At 33.6% G+C, this 20,947-nt stretch overlaps 1 protein-coding gene across 2 annotated transcripts in view; it reads left to right on the top strand.

The window, feature by feature from the left end:
* The window catches only part of ACTR3 (actin related protein 3), a 66,207-nt gene extending 45,987 nt beyond the window's left edge, over nt 1-20,220 (top strand). For both annotated transcript variants that reach the window (XM_063091776.1, XM_063091769.1), the window contains 5 exons: nt 2,070-2,243; nt 13,479-13,571; nt 13,769-13,894; nt 17,822-17,905; nt 19,033-20,220. In XM_063091776.1, coding sequence (XP_062947846.1) covers nt 2,070-2,243; nt 13,479-13,571; nt 13,769-13,894; nt 17,822-17,905; nt 19,033-19,128 — 573 coding nt within the window. In that variant the 3' untranslated portion in view covers nt 19,129-20,220. The remainder of the gene's footprint in view (nt 1-2,069; nt 2,244-13,478; nt 13,572-13,768; nt 13,895-17,821; nt 17,906-19,032) is intronic.
* Nucleotides 20,221-20,947: the final 727 nt, after the last annotated feature.

Below are 20,947 nucleotides of genomic sequence, written 5' to 3'. Positions count from 1 at the left end.
AGAACAAAATTTTCTTAGCCAGTTATAAATTATTACTCTTGGTTATATACACGAGTACTTCAGAAAGATCGTGGGAAAATAGAATTGAAAGATAGTATGAATCTTTCCATGAATATTTCGAAGTACCCTTGTATAAATTTTCTCTGTATTTTTTTCAAGGAAATTATTGAAGATTATCAACCCTTTGCTCTTTCTCTTCGTATTTCACATTTGAGAGGACTAACATATAAGAACATTTAATCAAATGACTTTAACATATATTTTTGTGATTATTTCCTTTATTAAAAATAAATATTTCACTATAGAGTCTTTGCATTTCAGTTGCTTTACAGAATTTTTCTTTTTATTCAAAATATTTTAACATTTACTTGTATGTGTTTGTGGAGTACAGTATGTTGTTTCAATACATGCAAATATTGCACGATGATTCACTTTGGGTAGATAGCATAGTTTTGTATCCAGTAGTCCACCCCGCCCCCCCACCTCTGGTAACTGTTATTCTACTCTCTACTTCTACGAGAACCATTTTCAAATTCTCTTTTTGATCCTCATAGTTTTCTGCTATAAAAATTAGTTTGATGTAATGGATTCATTGGGCTGTAGTGTAGAAGCGATGTTTAGCTCAAGTGATATGGCACATAGAAAAAAAGTGAAGGAAATCTAAGTTTATTTTATCAGTTTTCCTGCCACATAGGTCTATTATGTCAATGCTTCATGCAAACTATCAAAATACTTAGCATTGCTTTTCAAATTTACCATTTGCCAACATAACTAAGAAATTTCAGTAGCTCTCTCACGTTTTGAATATGTAAAAGCAAAACTGCCCTGGCAAAAATAACTTCATTTACTTGCCTCGCTGCATGTTTATAGGGTTTTCCTTGCTCTTCAAAGCTTAGGAGTAAAAATGAATTGACTACTTCCTAGGTAGTAAAGAAAGTACTAAATGGCTGCCAAAAATTACCCCAAGCTGTTGGCATAAAAATTAAAAATGTAAATTTGAATATGAACACTACTGTTTTAACATCTTTTTTTTTTTTTTTTTGCAACTTGCTGGTACGGGGATCTGAACCCTTGACGTTGGTGATATAACACCTTGCACTAACCAGCTGAGCTAACCAGCCAGCCCCTCAACATCTGTGGGAAATCTATGAAATAAAAATAAAACGAAACAAAAAGAATCAGGGATTTCTGTTCAGAGAAGACTGATGCTCAGTCTGTTAAGGAACATTATTTTCATGTAATTCTCACTTTCAATGTTTGGAGAAACAAGACCTTATATAACATAAACTGTCATTTGTTTTCTAGTATTCTTTCCCTTTATGTGTTTTAATTATCGGTAACAATATTTGCATCTCTCTTGGATAGTGTCCTTGATGTGTAAAAATATAGGAAATGTATGTTTTTTGTAAAAGAAGAAATATGCTAGCAGTAAGTAATCCATAAATTACAAATAGGATGTTATAACCTATAACATATTTTTGAATGATATTTTTGATGAAAATGTAATTCAAAAATATGTTATAGGTTATATTTACTTAGGACTATAAACTAAATATGCAACAATTCAGCCTTGCAAATAAGTAAAATAGAGCAGTTTATATTTTCAGCCTTTTTTTCTTTGCTCATTTAATCAGACCATACATAATCAGTTTTGTTCCAGATAGGTGTTAAAGATTTATATATATATATATATATATTAATTTGTGTGGATGTATCAACTATCATTTATTTTTAAGTTCTGTGTGTATTCCTTCTCCTTTTTATAACACAAGATTTATTCTTACTGAAACAAAACGTTAGATGATATTAATGAATATTATCAGGAAATAACATTAAAATAGTAGGAATTGACTCTTTAGTCTCTCAAATTTTAATTCTTTTTATTTATGAAGTCAAAAAATATGTGTAGGAGATGAGTTATTTATTTGTATTACACATATGGCAATATCCTAACATAAGATTTTCTTCCAGCTTATTTTCCTAATTTCTGAAGATATTTTTAAAATTTGATTTTTTATTTTCCCTAAAATGATAGAAAAAATATTAATTTTGTTTCTTTGTTTTTCTAGGAGCGCTATAGTTATGTCTGCCCAGACTTAGTAAAAGAATTTAACAAGTATGACACAGATGGGTCAAAGTGGATTAAACAGTATACTGGAATCAATGCTATCTCAAAGAAAGAATTTTCCATTGATGTTGGTTATGAGAGATTTTTGGGACCTGAAATCTTTTTTCATCCAGAGGTAAGTTTTATTTTGATGGAATTGTTTTGAAATATTCAGCAGAAAATATCAATTAAGAAGATACTTGGAGAGAATCTTGGAAACTTTCTTTAGTATACTAAAGTATTATAGTGAGTTATGTTTTTCAAGAAAAAAATTGCTGTTAAAACAGACTAAAATGTTCCTATTTTTTATATATTTAGGAAATAAAACTTCTGTCTCTTTAAAATTTGTGGCTTATGGGGGATAGTTATGAGAAGAGAGAAGCCGTTAAAATTTATTATTATTTACATAAAATATTTTGGGAAAGGGTCTAGAATGTCTCCCTATCCCCAACCACCCACTTGTATAAAATGACTAGTATACAAAGAACCTCCAATTGATTTTCATAAAATTCTTTAACTGGTAGCAAAAGTCTTCTGTCTCTATGAAATCTTAGTAACATAAAGGCTATATTAATGAAATATGTGCTTTTAATAATAAAAATTCTTCTGGTAACTTAGTATCAGAAATTTGACTTTATTAATAGAATTACTAACACTAAATGCTTACTCAGCATTAAGTTACTTTTCAGTATCATTTATTCACTCAGCAAATATTAAGTCGATATGGTCTCAGTTTAAGCATTGGATATTGAAAGATGAAAAATTGTGTTGTTCCTATCAAGCTCAAAGAATAAGAGAGATGAATATTTAAACAAGTATAGTTGCTTTAATGAGTGCATGTATCTATGATGGCATAGGAACAAAGAGCATCTAAGTCTCCTTGGGAGAACCAGGATAACATCTCAGGAGGTAACAGTTGAACTGCGACTTAAAGGATGAATGGCCGTTTGTCTGGCAAGTGAGTTAGGGGAGTATATTTTTGGCAGAGGAGATAAGCCGGACAGAGATCTGGGACATGAGCAAGCGGAATAATAAAAGTGTGAAGGAACAGAGTGGTAGGAGATGCATCCAAATAGTATTCACAGACCAGGTCATGAGGGACAATTATGCTGTGCAAGGGAGTTGCTGGATTCCATAGTCATGAAGAAATCTTCAGAATGGAAGTGATACAGATTTAAGTACCATATTAGAAAGGTTACTCTGGCAGCACTGGGTTGGATGGATTCAAACAGAGGTGTGAATTGTGTTGGAACTGGGTGAGTTCGTTGCAGTTTTTCAGATGAAAGATGAATAATGTCTTTAGGTCAATGAGAATGAGAAAAGAGATGAGAGAAAAAGAATAGAGTCAACATGACTTAGTAATTGCTTAGATATGAGGGGAGTAAGAGAATGAAGAATCTGACGATTCCCAGGTTTGTAACTTGAGCAACTAGAGGTGCCATCCACTGAAATTAGGAATACTGAAGAAGAGTAGGTGAGGTGTAAACAGATGAGTTTATGTACATCTTTAAAAAGGTTCAGAAACAAACACTTGGGTTCTAGGGGTTTTATACTGGGGTGGGTTTTTATCCTGGAGTGAGAATAGATGTGAAGTTGTTACCATATGCAGGGTGAAGGAAGACATTATTGGTCAGGGAGAAACATGCAAGTGGAAAGAAGGTGAAGAATTGGGCCCTCAAGCCCTAGTGAACATGAACAGTGTATGAACAGAGTAAGAGGAACCTGAAAAGAATACTGAAGGTTACAGAGACATAGAAGCCAAGCCAAAGGATTGTGGTTATAAAATTGAGAGAAGAGATTTTCTCAAGGATGGAGGTTAAATTATGCCAGTTGCTGCAATGAAGTAATGTTAGAGAAAACCTGAGAGGTACTCATGGGCTTTTCAGCATCCAAGTTATTGATTGTAGGGGAGCAATTCCAATGGAATAGTGTGATAGAGGCAGCTTGTTGTACCAGAGAGAGGTGACAGTTTGGGAATCTGCAGAGTGAGCATTCTGGGAGGTGGCTGTAAAGGAAAAGGATAGTGGCTACTGGGTACTGGTAAGAAGTCAATTGCAAGATTAGGGCTGAGGATAGGTTTAATTTTTAAGAGGGTTTACTTCAGTGGCAGGATGCAAGGAGTTAAGTACGGGTACAGAAAAATGTGGAACTGAGAAAGACAGAGGAGGAGGTAGATAGTTGAGGAAGCTCATCTTCATAGTTCATAGTTTTAGTTGTTTCAGGAAATGTAATCAAGCTGATGTGTTGGGAAAAGGGATTGGCATAAAGTTGAGGTCTTGGAGAGAATAATGACTTCCATAATTGCTATTGAGAGAGTGACTGGGGAGTGCATATAATAGTAGTGGGACACCCATTTTCTACTAATAGTAGTGAGGTTAGATACCCAAAACTTTTAGTTGTAAATTAGTGCCTTTTTCTCCATCTGTAGGGATGCAGGCAGGGATTGGAGGTAATAATGAAGTGGCATGTAATTGTAAATGGTAGCAAAGGAGTGAGCACCAGTAGGATAAGGAATTGTCGTAGAGTGGTATACTGGAGTTTTGAGGTTTTAGATGGAACATTTTCTTTGCAATTTCTTAAAGAATAAAAAATAAAAATTAATTTAAAGGACATATGCACATACTCATAGTTTTAAAGGTCAAGTAACACTGACAGGCTTAAAACAAAAGTGACAGCTCCTTACCCTTCACCCCATTTATGTGTGCAGAGCAATCACTAGCTCTTAGCCGTTGCTCTTGGAGATTACCTTCAGATTTTCAAATACTGTGCTTGTATTGCTGTTTGTTGAAATATCAGTGTTCATAGTTTATCTACTAACTTCCTTTTAGGTAAGTTAATTTTTTTCTGGACTGTCTCCTTACCTGTGCCTATATGCTAGGTTAAAGTAATTAGGTAAATCAATAGTGTTATATTAATTATAGTATTATACCTGTGGCTCTTCACTTTTGAGGCAAGTGGTGTAATGGGATTATTTTTTTCTCCTAAAATTCAGCTTTTCCTAAGCATTTGCCTTGTTTCTTCATTTGCTTATGTATTTATTTATTTTTGTTTATTCATTTATTCTTTACTGATTGGGGTTGGAATTAACCACTTGGTTATACATGGTCTGGAAGGGAACCTGGGTGTCTTAATCCGTATAGAGAATTTTAATAGTTTTTCTTTATTTAAATCCCTGTGTACCTTATGTGATTTCTTATACATTCAATTCCTGGGATTTAGGAAGATTTTGCAGGGTGAATTCATTCATTTCTTGCCAGTGTGCTCCTCTGATAGCATTTAGGATGTAATGTTCCTTTTTTGTTCTTGGATGTTTACCTTTACTTTTAATTCTCTTGCTGTCATTTTAGTGAGTATTCAAGAGGGTGAAGAGATAACCACATGTAGCTGGAAATTATGGCAAATTTGCCTGTGGAGCCATGTATGAGGGTACTTCAGAAAGTTCATGGAAAAATAGAATTGAAAGGTAATACAAGTTTTTCCATGAACTTTTGAAGTACCCGTGTAGTAGTGAGTGGATGAAGTAGAAGTGGATTAAAGGTCACTTGAGTTAAGGAGCATTAATTGTTTTGCAGTTAAAATGTGGGAGAAAGACATTAAGACCCCCAGTAGAGAACAGAAATTAGAGAATTGCAGAAGATCCTGAAAAAGAGTCATAGATGAATAGGATCATGACCAAAAGATAGATAATAGCATGGCAGATAGGTGAAAGCTGAGCTTCAAAGAAGGAAACATTTGAGTGGAATACTCGACAAATGAGCTTAGCTAATGTCTTGGCTGTCTTAAAAACCTTGAAACATTAGACATGTAAATAAAATGTGTTTTGGATGTGTCATATTGCTTAGGAAAGGGATAGTTGGCTGGATGAAAATTTATCTTGCTGCTAATGTTTCATATATCATTTTTTCCTATAGTTTAAATAACTTTTTTTTGTTTGATATACCAATTTTTTCATCAAATTTTGTAAACTTTAAAACATCTTTTACTTTATTTTCCTTGTAAGTAATTTCTTCTACGAGAAATCTGTTTTTTTATTTTTTTAAAGTTATTAACAATCAGTTATGTGTATGCACACCGATTCTACCAATTCTAACAAAAACTAGGAGTGCCCTTCATGTTTCTCTTCCTATTTTCTGTTCCTAGAGGTAACCACTTCAAACTCTTCTTTGTTGGTTCTTTAGGTGATTGCCTCTCCTAGCTATGAATGAATTGCTTGGTTATATTGCAACTTCAAATTTTTTTAGTCTTAGGTGTTTTGTATTGACTTCCAGCTGTGGAAGAAGAGGAATGCCTTTTCTCTTCTTTTATCACAAGCAGTACCTTTCTCCTCCAACAATTACTTTATAATTTCAGTTAAGTCAAAATTCAGTGGTTATATTTTTGTGGTTATAATTTTGAAATTTTGTTCAGATCTTTTTCTTTTCTTTTACTTTCTATAGAGTCATTTATAAGTTGTTTGCTTAGTTTTAAAAGGCATAATCCTATAATTATCATTAATTTACCTTCAAACTCTCTCCACTAGTTTTATAAATTTTTTCTCGGGGTATTCAGATGCATAGTTGTTGGTTTTTTTTAATCAATTTAATTTTCTGGAGCATCTGGTATGTCCCAGTCTGAAAATTGCCATAGTCCTTCACCATCATTCAGGGGATTCTCTTTGCCTCTCTCTTGTGTTGGATCCCTTTTTCTTGTATCCGATATCTTTTTCATTCTTACTGTCCACCTCTTTATTTTGGTGGTGGTCATCTGCCAATAGGGTTTCTGATAAAGTGTGCATGAGATATGAAAATTTAGGTAACTTTCATATCTGAAATGTATTTATTGTATCTTCACACTTGTTTGATAGTTTGGGTATATAACTCTAGTTTGACAATCATTTTCCTTCAGCATATTGAAGCCATTGCTTAATTGCTTTCCATTTATAACTTGAAGTAAAAAAATTCTGATTTCTCTGTATGGGGCCTGTTTTTTGTTGTTTGTTTTTTTAACAGATGAGTGTAGGATCTTCTCTTTGTCCCTTAGCATTCTGATGTGCTCTCTGTTTTGTCTTCTTTTTTTTTTTTTTCCCTAATCTTTACATGATTTCTTCAACTTTACTTACTGAGACTTCTGTTGAATTTTTTCTGGTAACATTTTTAATTTTCAGGAGCTCCCCCATCCCTGCTTTTGAATATTCTTTTTTAATGCTACTTTGTTCCTATTTAATGGTTGTATATGTTCTGGTTCTCTGAGGATATTAACGGTAGGATTTTTTTTGAAGTTTTTTTCTTTCTGCATAGTCTCTTTGTTCCAGATTGCTTTTTCCTCTTTCAATTCCCGTATTTTTCATGCTGGAGACTTTAGCAAGTCACTCATTTAAGAAGGGGACACAAAAAATCTTATTAGAAATCTGAGCTTTGTGGGTGAGGCTTGATGACTATGGCCTTTTCTTTGGGGGAATACCTTATGTGTTTCTTTAGGTCTTTTCAGATAGTCCAAGTTCCAGATAAGATTCCTGCCTGTAGGGTAATGGCTGGCAGCCAAGGGAAGAGGGCTAGTATGTGTGTGTCAGCAACAGACTGCGTCAGTTTATTTAAATCCCCTGCTTTCATTACTTTCATCTGTGTATAAGAGTTCTGGAAATTCTGTTTTCTTCTGTTTAGAGAACAAATTAACCAGTTCTCTCCTTGGATGAGGAAGAGGCATTCAGTGGGCTTCTTTGGAGAAGATCTGGGGCTTTAATGGCTTCTCAGAGAGACTTTCAACCAGACTTTCTCCCTGCTCTCCTTCCATCTGAAGTTCAGAGCTATCATGTGCATCCATTTCTTTGTGGGGGCTTCTGATATAAAACAGGTTGGTTCTTGACTTGTTTTATATCACTGATGACTTATTAAGTGCTTTGGAGGGTCTGCAAAGTATTGTTCATCTGCTTGCCAGCTTTCAGCTTACCAAATTTTGTTCCTGTTTTTCCCTTTTCTGTTTTCTTTGTACTTTTTGCATTATGTCTGTAAAAAAAGATTCTCTTTACTGCTGCCTTTAGTAGGTTTTTGGGAGAGAACAAAAATAGATATGTGTGTTTACCATGCTTTCCCAAAATGGACCTGTTTTTTGTATTATATAAACTGTGTCACCTCCCAAGTAAATTTTAAGACTCTTTTTCCTGTAATTTTAGATACTTCTGTGTCCTAGTTCCTCTGTCATTTGAAGGGTTCACTTGGTTTTTTGTTTTGGCTAGATGAAAGTGTGGGCATCTGAACTGTCCAGTACTTGAACACTGAAGATAAAATGAATGAAAAGAGTAAGGAATTTTATTTTCGAACTTCTGAGTTCATCATAAATACTAGAAGAACTGTTTTTAGAATAAGTGGGTTTGGGACTTTGATTTTTATTTTTAAAAGGAAATTAAATTTTTTTACAAAACCATCCTAAGTTTCAAACTTGTGTAATAAATTTCCAGGTATATGAAAGATTTGGACTACTATGTTTGGAGGAGTATATTCACTTCTCCCTACATTTTTTGGAGGAGAGTAAAAATATTTCCTTCCTCGACAGCCTCTTCTAATGTTCTCAGCAACACTAATCTTAAGACCTGTCAGAGAGCAGTTAGAGGCAGGACTGATTCTTTTGCTGAAAGTGAAAGAAAAGAAGTAAAAATATCAGCAGGGACCCCAGGTTGAACCTATTAGTATCGAAGTATTGAAACCTCCACCAGGGTCTAGGGTTCAATCCTTGTACTGACCAGCTGCCAAAAAAAATTAAAAATTGAGACTGCTAACAATTTATTAATTTGTTTATTGTTAATTCTTTTTTTCTTCATTTATTTATCAAATATTTATTGCTTGCTCTTTACTGCATATTATTCTACTGGTTCTCACTTGGGGTTCTATAGCACAACAGTCACTGAACTTTTCCCAAAGATATGCTCAAGTCAGACTTTATTTCTTTCTAAATCAGAATTTCTGTAGCTGGATCCAGGGTATGTGAATACTTAAAGGTTCTGTAAATTTTTTTCTTTTGTGCGTTTCTGATTAAAAACTACAATTAGGTCTGGCTGTTTAGCTTAGTTGTTTAGAGAGCGGTGTTATAACACTAAGGTCAAGAGCTTGGATCCCAATACCAGCCAGCTGCCAAAAAAATAAAAACAAACAAAAACTAACAAAGAAAAAGGGACATTGAAATAGACAGGAATTAATGACCCTGTTCCTGCTGTTTACTTACTTGTGGTACAGCAGATAAACTTTCGGTAAAGGTAGGGAAAGGATTATGGGAAAGTGTGTGTGTGTGTGTGTGTGTGTGTGTGTGTGTGTGTGTGTGTGTGTGTGTGTGTGTGTGTGTGTGTGTGTGTGTGTGTGTGTGTGTGTGTGTGTGTGTGTGTGTGTGTGTGTGTGTGTGTGTGTGTGTGTGTGTGTGTGTGTGTGTGTGTGTGTGTGTGTGTGTGTGTGTGTGTGTTTTAGGTAAATACCAAAGATTAACAAGTTGGTAAAATAATACTTTTTAAAAAGAGTATTATAGAATATATTTTCTGTTGAATTTTTAATATTCTCTGTCTAGATTTTGGGGAATTAAATCTCTTTTTAATAGTAAGAGCAATGACAGGTTCTCAGGTTAAAGTATCACTATGGGATCTGTTTTAGTCCGTTTTGTTTTGCTATAACAAAATACCCGAAACTGGGTAATTTATGAAGAAGAGAGGTTTATTTGGCTTACGATTCTGGGACATCTGCACCTGGCACAGGCCTCAGGCTGTTTCTACTCATGGTGGAAAAGTGGCAGGCAGCTGGCAGGTACAAGCAGATCACATGGCAAGGGGAAGCGAGAGAGAGAAGGTGCCAGGGTCTTTTTAAGCAACGAGCTCTCGTGGGAACTAATAGAGCGAGAACTCACTCATTAATCCCTCTTCCCCCAGGGAGAGCAGTAATCAATTCATGAGGAATCTGCCCCCACGACTCAATCACTTTCCAACACTACCACATTGGGGATCAAATTTCCACATGAGTTTTGGAGGGGACAACACATCCAAACTCCATCAGGATCATAAAAGCATCATGTTTTGAGAACGGAAGACTTTTTAGAGATTTCACAGTCTAAAGCTGAGGAAGGTTGTTTAAGATCACAGATGTAATCATGGGAGATAAAATTTTCAGTGTTTCAATTCTGCTACTCATTCCACTTAATCAGTAACTAAGACATTCTTTGCCTGCATATGAACTTGTCTTTAAATGACTTACAGAGTCAACTTAGTTGACCTATATTGCCCCATTATCCCTCATAATTCAATATGGGCTACTTCTAATGGATAAATCATACCCTATTCTGTAGATTGGACTCTCAAAACTCAGTATGAGCCACACTTCTACCCACTGTATATCCCTCTTAGAGTTCCTTATGTACACTCCTCGTCATGCTTCAAAAGGATAGATTTTGGCTGTCAGTTTATTATCTTTTATTATGGTAATAGAGGTCAGTAGAATCTTTGTTAGTGATATTTTACTTTATCTAAATTAAGATTTTGTATCATTATACTTCACTTCAGTAACATTAAATCTCTTCATTGTATGCCCAGCCTCTAAATGATTTAAAACTGATTTAAAAACTGGAGAAAAAATTTAAATATGCCCAATAATTATCAATCTGGTTATAGAATCAGTTTAATAAAAGAATGTGGTCTCTCCTATTAGGGCAGTCTACTTCTAAAAATGAGAGGCTGAGAGAAGTAGACAGTATTTAAAATTTTATGTATTTTAATAAAGCACCCTTGTTTATTTTTGACTAATTAGAGCTATATTTTGGCCTTTTATTTTAAAGCTGGGAAAAATCCCACTAGAATTTTCTTTTCAATGATCACTTTACATATACTTCCAAAAAGTTTTAGTAAAGTGAGATCTTTATTTCAGAATGTAAGTTTAATTTTCAGATCTAGCATTTAAAAACTTCGATGTTTTTCTTTTTCCTCTCAGGAAATGTACAGTATGGTTTAGGAGAGGCATAGGCATGCATATAAAAATAAATAGGAAGAAAGGAAGCCTTTCCTAATATTATTTCCTTGTGTGTAAGGCCTCCTTGTATATATTAATGTTGTCCATTAATTTTATTTTTAAAAATTTAAATTTATTATTTTTAAGCTCTTATTTACATTCCATAGTGATTTTAATTGTCGAAAAACTTTTCATCTCAAATCTACCCTACCTAAGCAGTCTGTTAAAAATAAAATTCTGAAAAGTATACTATGTTAACACACATGTACCTACCGCCTCAAATAAACACAAGCTAATATTTTTACATTTATCGTGTTGAGATTTTTTTTTTAAGAAATAAAATAGTACCTTCCCCATATCCTCTTTTCTTTCTCTACTTTCTTTTTATCTTTTCTCCTTCCAAGGAAGAAAAAAATTCACTAACATGAATATGACGTATATCCAGTCCGTATTTTTACATGTACATATATCTAAAAAACATAGTTTTAAAGATTAGCATATGTGGAATCATTCAAGCATTTTTATTTTAAGTTAGTTTTTGAGTGCCAGCTGTTTGGAAGTAGTTTATTTATTTTGGTTATGGTATATTATCATACGAATACATAGTTGATTCTTGTTATTCAAGATAGATGTTTCTTAAAGTTACTGGGAACACTGAATTAGTGAAACTGAACCATTGCTTCTAGAGGAAAATACAAGTTAGGTTCCTGTGAGCCTGTAGTCATGTTTTTAAAATTTTTTTTATATTTTATTTTTTTATTTTAACTTCTCAATATACATTGTAGTAGATTTTTGTGTCCCTTTACCCATTCTTCTTTCCTGCCTTCCTTCCCCCCGCCCCCCCAACTACATCATATCTGATCACTTGTTTTAATAAGTTCAAGGAATTATTGTGATTGTTGTGTCTTCTTCCCCCACCCTACTACCATTTATTTGTTTGTATATTTATTTATTTATTTATCTATTTTTAGCTCCCACAAATAAGTGAGAACGTGATATTTCTTTCTGTGCCTGACTTTTTTCACTTAATATAATTTTCTCTAAGTCCATCCATGTTGTTGCGAATGGTAGTATTCATTGTTCTTTATAGCAAAGTAGTATTTCATTGTGTAGATATATCACAGTTTCCTTATCCACTCATCTGATAATGGACATTTGGGCTGGTTCCAACTCTTGGCTAGTATAAATAGTGCTGCAGTAAGCATGGTAGTACAGGTATCCCTTTGGCACGATGATTTCCATTCTTCTACCTCATATGGTAGATCTATCTGTAATTGTTTGAGGAACCTCCATACCATTTTCCATAAAGGCTGCACCATTTTGCAGTCCCACCAACAGTGTTGTAGTCATGTTTTTGTTATCTCATTAATGCATAAACTTGTTTTATGTTTGTTTCTGTTCAAAGAAAATATGTATGTTTTAAAATATGTATTGTTCATGTATTAACATTGAACTAACAGCCAACAGCACTGTAACTGATTTTTGAACAAAGCTATCTAATTTGCATTTTCTTTCTAGGATATGTCACAGCCTTCTTGCACTTAGGAACACTAGACAGTACTTTATCATTATCCTTGGGGGCCATTTTAAACAGCAAAATCACCAACAAAAATATGAAAAATGTGACACTAAATAGACTGTGAAAAGGATACTTGTTTACTGTATGAGAGCTGAAACAAGAGGGCAGATCGTCACCTTGTTCAACCTCAACTGGAAATATGCACATTTAGACTCAGATTTTTGCTGTTTTATACATGAGAATGTCCATGAAAGTGCTATGCATATTGATTTTGGGGTTACAAATAAGTTTTAGCAAGTAGGCAAATTCACAGATATGGAAGAGCACATGTGTGGGAGTTCCTTCAGAGTTTGTTCTAAGAAGTGGAGTTACTAGTTATGTGCATTGAAAATTTTATTAGCTACTGCCGAATTGTTCTCTAAAGTGGTTACATTGCTGCGTTTTTTTTTGTTTTGTTTTGTTTTGTTTTTTGTCTTTTTTCGTGACCGGCACTCAGCCAGTGAGTGCACCGGCCATTCCCATATAGGATCCGAACCCGCGGTGGGAGCGTCGCTGCGCTCCCAGCGCCGGACTCTCCCGAGCGCGCCATGGGCTGCGTATTTTCATTAGCAGTGTACAAGAGTTCCCATTTACCCAGATGTTTGCCAGCTCATAGTATATATGTGTGACTTTACATGTTTGCTATTCTGATGGTATGGATTGGTATATCATCATTTTATTTGAATTTCTTCCGAATCCTCCAATATCAACATCTTTAATTTGAATTTCTTAGAGATGAGAATTTATAGTTTCTAAAAGTCTTTTTGTTTTTGAACTGAAAACTTTGATACTTAACTTTTTATTATGGTTTGTCAGTAGTGATTTGATCTCTCTCATATATCCAACTTGACTTATTTTTCAGTTTGCTAATCCAGACTTTACACAACCTATCTCAGAAGTTGTAGATGAAGTAATTCAGAATTGTCCTATTGATGTCAGACGTCCTCTCTACAAGGTCAGTATTTATAGCAAAATTGTTATTCAAGGTCATACTTTTAAAAAACTTCATTTATTTTTTGTTTGTTGTTTAGTATTAAATACTTCTCTTAAGAAGGATGTAATAGAATTTTAGTAACTGTTTATTATATCTAAATTTTTCTTTCTTTTTAAATACAGGTCATACTTATTTCTTTATTTTCTCCGTTAATATAGAATATTGTCCTCTCTGGAGGTTCAACCATGTTCAGGGACTTTGGACGTCGCTTGCAAAGAGATTTGAAAAGAACCGTAGATGCCAGGCTGAAATTAAGTGAGGAATTGAGTGGCGGTAGATTGAAGGTTGGTTTTCTCAGTTATTGGTGGGAAGGTTGAGGGTGTATTGATTATTATAGTAATGAGGGTGGGAATTGTTTTCAAACTTTTTCTCTTATTTAGCAACATAAGAGGAACCTATTGAGTATTCTAATGCAAAGTTGTTGATATTATAGATTTATGTCCATGATATTCTGGGTCACTTGGTTCTCTTAGGATATTGCCTGCATTTCTGGAAAACATTCTTAGTTCTGGCTGTGAGATTTTTTTTTTTTTTTTCTCACAGATAACTTATATAATAGATTTCTTTGCGTAATGCAATAAAATTCATAGGGATCCATAGATTTTTTAAATACCACTATAGCAGGAAACAAAGCAGATCTGAGAGAAATGTTGATGTTGAGTGGTCAAGCCTACTTTCACAAATTGACTCTAGCTCCCCACAGCTGCCTCATGGTGTGCAATCAAATTGGTGGCTCAGCAAAATAACTTTTCTCTTCCATGTCCTGGACATTTGGGCTTATGTCAGAACATCAAAATTAATTTTAAATTCTCAGATATCTATCTGCTTTCTATATTTATGAGACAAAAATTTTCAGTCCTTTTTTTTTGTATTTCTTTTTTTTTTTTTTTTTTTTTTGGTCGTTTTTTCATGACCGGCACTCAGCCAGTGAGTGCACCGAGCATTCCTATATAGGATCCGAACCCGCGGCGGGAGCGTCGCCGCGCTCCCAGCGCTGCACTCTACCGAGTGCGCCACGGGCTTGGCCCCAGTCCTTTTTTTTTTTTTTAATCCTTGTTAAATATTAAACGGAACATTGATTCACAAGATAAGCTGCTAAGTAAAACACATTTCATTCTATTTGGAAAATTACCAAGAACGAGGGCTCCGTCAGAGACTACCTCCTTCATACAAAATTACTTAAAAATAAAATACAACACTCTAGGGTTTGTTGCTTGTTGAGAAATTGCATGACAAGCTGACTGTTTTCTGCTCCTAAAGTTTGCTTATCTTAAATAAACTGATCCCTTGGAGTGCAGTAAAAAGTATATGTTTTGTGTGGAAAGCAAAATATTATTGAGCTCTGTCACTATAATGGCATTACTTCACATTAATGCAGTCTGCTTATGTAATAGATTTTCAAAATGTTGACTTTGTTTTTGTACCACTTTCCCAACCAACTCTGCCACCCACACAATCACCCACCCGCATTCCTATCCATCTACCTATCTACCTAAAAAAAGTCAATGATTTTTTTGAGTATAGTTTTAAATTCTCTGTACTGGGAATCATTAATCACATTGATTATGTGAACATGGTGCATGTGGCAAGTTTTTCTTCTGTAAGAATACCTAAAAGGTTGAAGTGAATTAATTGTCTTAATAATCAGGTTATGGATATATTAAGTAGTTTTTTAGTTTTTAATGACTCATTACAGATACATAAAATGAAAAAAGCAGTGCTGTATGTTTTTGAGTATAGTATTTCAATAAAATAAAAATGTTTAACATATTTTTAAGCTTCTTGTATGTTTGTAAATAAGAAATAAGGAATTTTTCCCCAGTGATGTCAGCACTGTATTGACATATCTAAAGATATAGGAAAAACCATGTATACTGGAGGACTCAGCCTTCTTCATTTTTATTTTACTTGACAGTAACTTTTATAGATCTTCATAACATGTCACTAAATATTTGTATCTATATCTGGCTTTCTTCTCTTTTAATTTGTACTTTTTAGTGGCAACCAAATAGCTTTTTTAAATTAATGTAAGCCATATCTTCTTATGAGATGTAAGTTTTAAAACTTTTTAGTTTGGAATAATTTTGTACTTAAATAGAAATGTTGCAAAACCTCGTACAGTGGTAGGAATTCTGTTCAGTTAGATTCCCCAAATGTTAGCCTTTTTACCACATTTGCTTTATCATTCTGTTTCTGTAAATACATGTATACACAAGACATGTACACACACACACACCCTAACACATGGAAAAATTATTTTTTCCTGAACTTTTCGAGATGAGTTGCAAATAGATGGCCCATTACCCCTAAATATTTTAGTGTATTTTGTAAAAACAAGGACGTTATAATGATCAAAATTACATAATTAACCTTGGTACAGTATAATTATCTAGCTAGAGACCCGATTCAGATTTTACCAGTTGTCTCAGTAATGTCCTTTATAGCAAAAGGACAACAAAATATTTTTTTTTCTGGTCCAGGATCCAATCAAGAATTGAATGTTTTATTTGGTTATTGTGCCCCTTCATCTATAACCATTACTCAGTGTTTTTTTTTTTGGTTTTTTTTGGTCTTTGATGACCTTAACATTTTTGAAGAGTATAGGCCATTTATTTTGTTGAATGTCCCTCTTGAGTTTGTCTGATGCTTCTCTACGATTAGGTTCAGATTATGCACTTTTAGCAGTAATACCACAGAAGTGATGTATCATTTTTAATGCATTATTTCAGTGGATATATGGTATGATTTGTCCCATGTGTAACTTTAATCACTTGGTTAAAGTTATGTCTGCCAGATTTTTCCACTATAAAGTTTTTTTTTTTTTTTTTTTTAATATTTAATAAGAATCTTAGGGGGAGACAATTTCAGACTGTGTTGCTATCCTGTTTCTCATCAAACTTTTAACCACTGGTTTTAGTATCCATTGCAGTTCTTTCCTAAAATAGTTATTACTGTAGTAGTTGCCAATGGTGTTTTGCAAATTCCATCATCTCTTCTGTGTTTTGTAGTCTCATTTAACTGTAAGAGTTTTTCCTTCTTCCTCCCTCATTCATTCTTTCAGTAATATCTGTATGAACTCCTGATTTCTCATATTTTTATGGGTTATATCATTAATATTGTGATATCATAATATCATTAATGCCATAATATCATTAATTTTGATGCTCAAATTTTCTCGGATTTGGCCAGCGGGAGCCATTATGTGGCTCCTATGTTCTTATGATGCAGACCCACCATTTTTTGCATACTTCCTGGCACAGCAAGATATTTCAGGCTGATCTTGTACATTCTCTTTTCTGGCCCTGAAATCATCCCCCCCCCCCCCTTTTTTTTTTTTTTTTTTACAAAGACAACATTGTACATTTTAGTGGAGAATGTTATTAAGAAACCGGTTTTTGAATACTAGGTCTGCTTTTTGCTGCTGGGGTGTCACTGCATTTAGGCTTTCTTCATGGTCAGAGGTGGGGTGTGTGTGTGTCTGTCTACACATCTATGTCTAGTTCTATATAAGTTAAAAAACTATGTATTTATACTGATGCCTTCCATTCTAGAATACCAGAGGGTTCATTCTAATTTTCTGTCTTTCCGTATTTGTAATGCCCTTCTCTGATGGTGAGAACTGGCCCCTATATCTGCAGTATGTTTGTTTTTGCTGAATCCTGGAATATATATATAAAAGTCTCAGAATTGTTAGTCTATGCTACTGTGAAAAATAGAGCTAACTAGAGTTTAGTATTTGCTTAGTTTTTATCTTTAGCCTGAGGGCATTAAGAGTCAGAATTCTGTGTTCACAATATACTTGGGTTAGTCACTTCTCTCACTTCAGTGTAGTTATGTTTTTAAAAAAATATAAGTAGTTTAATTTGTTTCTGTTGTACTCTGTTTTGTTCCATGTATGTCTCCTTTTACAGTTTTATTTATTTTTGAGTATGTGAAACATTAACATGGTCCTAAAAATCAGAACTGTATAAAATGTATACTCATTGCTATTTCTTCTCCATTCAGTTTGTCCTGTTCTCATCCCCATATCTTCCACAGTGTTCCCAATCCCCTCCTCTATGGCTAACCAATCTTGGTTGTTTCTGGTTTATAAAATGTCACTTGAATTTAGTATAAATATTATTTTTATGTATGTACATTTAAGGTTAAAATGATATAGAAATTGTTATTTGAATGTACTATTAAAATGATCTTACTGTGTCTTTTTTCAGCCAAAACCTATTGATGTACAAGTCATTACGCACCACATGCAGCGATACGCAGTTTGGTTTGGAGGATCGATGCTGGCTTCCACGGTGAGTATAATAGTTTACTTTTAAATTTTGATTTATTTTTTTAGATAGAAGAATCCATCAGTATTTATAGAAGAACAAAGTAAATTCCTTCCAATTGTAACTAAATATGACATAGGGAACTTTTAAAATTGTATACATATGTACACAGTATATTGGAAGTCACTTAAATTTGATGTACATATGTTTTTTTAGCTTGGTAGGCATTATGTTAGAGTGAGCATTTTATACTCTGTTTTAAAATTTATCTGTAGGGAAAATTCTTTTTAACCTGTGCTAATACAATTTTTGGAAGTCATTTTTTTTTTGGTGTAAATATTTATAAAATTAAGGTTAAAGTTATGTTTTATTGCATAGGAAGTATGATGTTCTAAACTGAGTCAAAGGGAATTGTTCTAAGAACCCTGTCCCCGAATCAATATGTCTTTAAAACTCCCTTAAAAGGTATTCTAATATCATTAGCATAGTAAGTATTGGTGCTTTGTCCCGGTAGTGCATGGAGTATTAAAATGAAGGAGCTTTATTTGAATTATTGAATAACTATATAATTTTGGGTTTAAAGCCATTTAAAAATGGGAAATAAAAGTTATTTTTCTTAATTTTAGTCTTCTTCAATTGTGCCATATACTCATATTATTGAGTTTCTAACTTTGTCATTTGAGAAATGAGGGAACACAGAGCATGGAATAGTCTATCTTTACCAGATCTTGAGTGAACTAGGCAGGATGATCTAGACATTTTTATCATAACAAGGAATGGTTTACCTCTACCTTAGGCTGATGCTGCTTCTTTAGAGTACTGGTTCAATGCTCTGTGTGGGAAAGCATCAGTAGAACAGACTGGACATTGGAGGATCAGCCTTCCATTTCAAAATTTCAAAGTCCTAGGAGGAACAGGTGTTGGAGAAGGGAATGGGGGAACATAAATTAAATGTTCCTTTGGTTTTGATAAAGATATATAGCTGATTTTAAGTCATGGTTGCTAGAATTTGTAAGATTTGTTCAAGTACCGTGGATGGACTAGTAATAAACCTTTTAGATTTAACATCTCTTTTAAAGCATCTCTTTTAAAAGCATATTGAAAGATGGTAGATTTTGGGTCTTTATAAAAATGCACGTTTTTCTTTTCAGCCTGAGTTCTACCAAGTATGCCACACCAAAAAGGATTATGAAGAAATCGGACCTAGCATTTGTCGTCACAATCCAGTGTTTGGAGTCATGTCGTAAAATTGACTTCATAGTTATTGGGGTTAGGGAGATGGGGAAGAGATGACTTTTCTGTTTTGTCTGGATGGCTGGTTTTGAGATTTTAAACCTGACTTGAAATAGTAAGACCAAACGTGATTATACAGGAATATTTTAATAAGTATATCAACATGCAGATGTAGAAGAGAGCCAAAATGATTAAGTGTTTTTCCTTAGATTGAATATTTGAATCTTATGTGTAACAAAAAGAAGTGGGTTTTAGTTCTTTCTGTGCCCTGATATTTTGTATATTAATGAATTATCCAAGATTTGATGGGATTTATCAGTGTGTAGATAGCTCTATAATGCTTGAATTGTGCACTTCTGAGTGTGCAATGCAAGAGCTTGTTTATATTTCATACTTTTTATACGTTTAGGAGAAAAAAGTCAAAGAAAAACTTGTATTTGAGGGGGAAAAAAATGGCCAAGTAAAGGATAAATTAAAAAATAGCCTTATGAGACTTGGAGTACACGTTCATGGGATTCCAGTTATTACGAATTGCTCTCCTCCACCCCACCAAAGGTTTTCTTTGCAAGTGCTTTTGGAACTAAGAAGCTAGTATCTTGGATTAACTGATGCCTGCTAGTGCTTTCTGATTACTTGCATTCTGTTTCTTGCTTTAAAAGAAAAGTAAAGACAAGACTGTTGGACCAATATTGCAGTTCGTTAGTGTCATTTCTTATTTAAAAAAAACCTCGACAATAATTTGATTACCAAAATTGGTATATATAAAGCCTAACATCATTCTAACAAAGGCACAAATTTCTTTTTAATACTTGTTTCAAGCTCTTTACTCTCTTTATAAATTAACTAATAAATCTATTTTCTTCAAACGTCTGCAATAGTTCTTTGAAATCACAATGGTTGGTTAGTAAGCTGACTTTTTTATGTGCTCTCTACAAACAATTGTGAACTTTTAATATGTTGAGTCCTTTCATTTTGATAACTGGATCTCCATTTGATATTTTTATTTGTATAACTCATTAGCAGTCTAAAAATTTTTTTTAGTGCCCGTCCCTGACATATCATGGAAAGTTAATTTTCTTTGCATTTTAAAATATCTGGATCATGAAGAAAAAGTGATGAAAATAAATTAAAATTGAATTACCTTTTCTAATGTTTTTTTTTTTTTTTTAAGCAGTGTAATGTTACTTTGTGTTTATGTATTTGATATGCTCTCTGATTCTGTTGCAATAACGAGTCATTGAAATCTCTGTAATGTGTATGGTAGAAACTTTCTTGTGAACTTAAAATTTTGCCAGTTATTTATAGAAGGGTAAAATGGGAGATGTATAGGCTTTTTATAACTTAAGCAGCAATGTCAGTGAACATTCAAACTCTGTTATTTATGAAAATAACACATACGATTAGAATACCTCTATTCAAAGGTTTAAGAACATTAAAGGTTTTTTAAAATTGTTTTTACTATTAAGATAGAATGGGGGGGGGGTAAGCCTTAGTTTTTATTTAGGAAATTAAAAATTTTATTAATCATTTATGTGAATCTTAATTCTTTGAGTATGGGAGTAAAAGACAGTAGTAGTAGTAGTCATTGTCGTCGTCGTCGTCGTCAGCATCAAAGATCTCTTTTTTTTTTAACTTGGAAAAAGTATTTCACGAACATTGTAAAAAAATATTTAACGGTACCAAAGAGTATTTCCCACCTTAGTCTGTCTCATTTTCTCATCATTACATATACTATTAGATGTCTGAAGTGTCCTTATAATTTTCTGTGCAAATAGAAATAAACATAGCTCCCTTATTTTATACAAATAGGGACTTACTGATGTACTGTTCTGC

The sequence above is a fragment of the Cynocephalus volans genome, chromosome 1 (assembly GCF_027409185.1).
Source record: "Cynocephalus volans isolate mCynVol1 chromosome 1, mCynVol1.pri, whole genome shotgun sequence".
Lineage (NCBI taxonomy): Eukaryota > Metazoa > Chordata > Mammalia > Dermoptera > Cynocephalidae > Cynocephalus > Cynocephalus volans.
The sequence above is the reverse complement of the archived record's forward strand: the minus strand, read 5'-3'. Positions and strand labels throughout refer to the sequence as shown.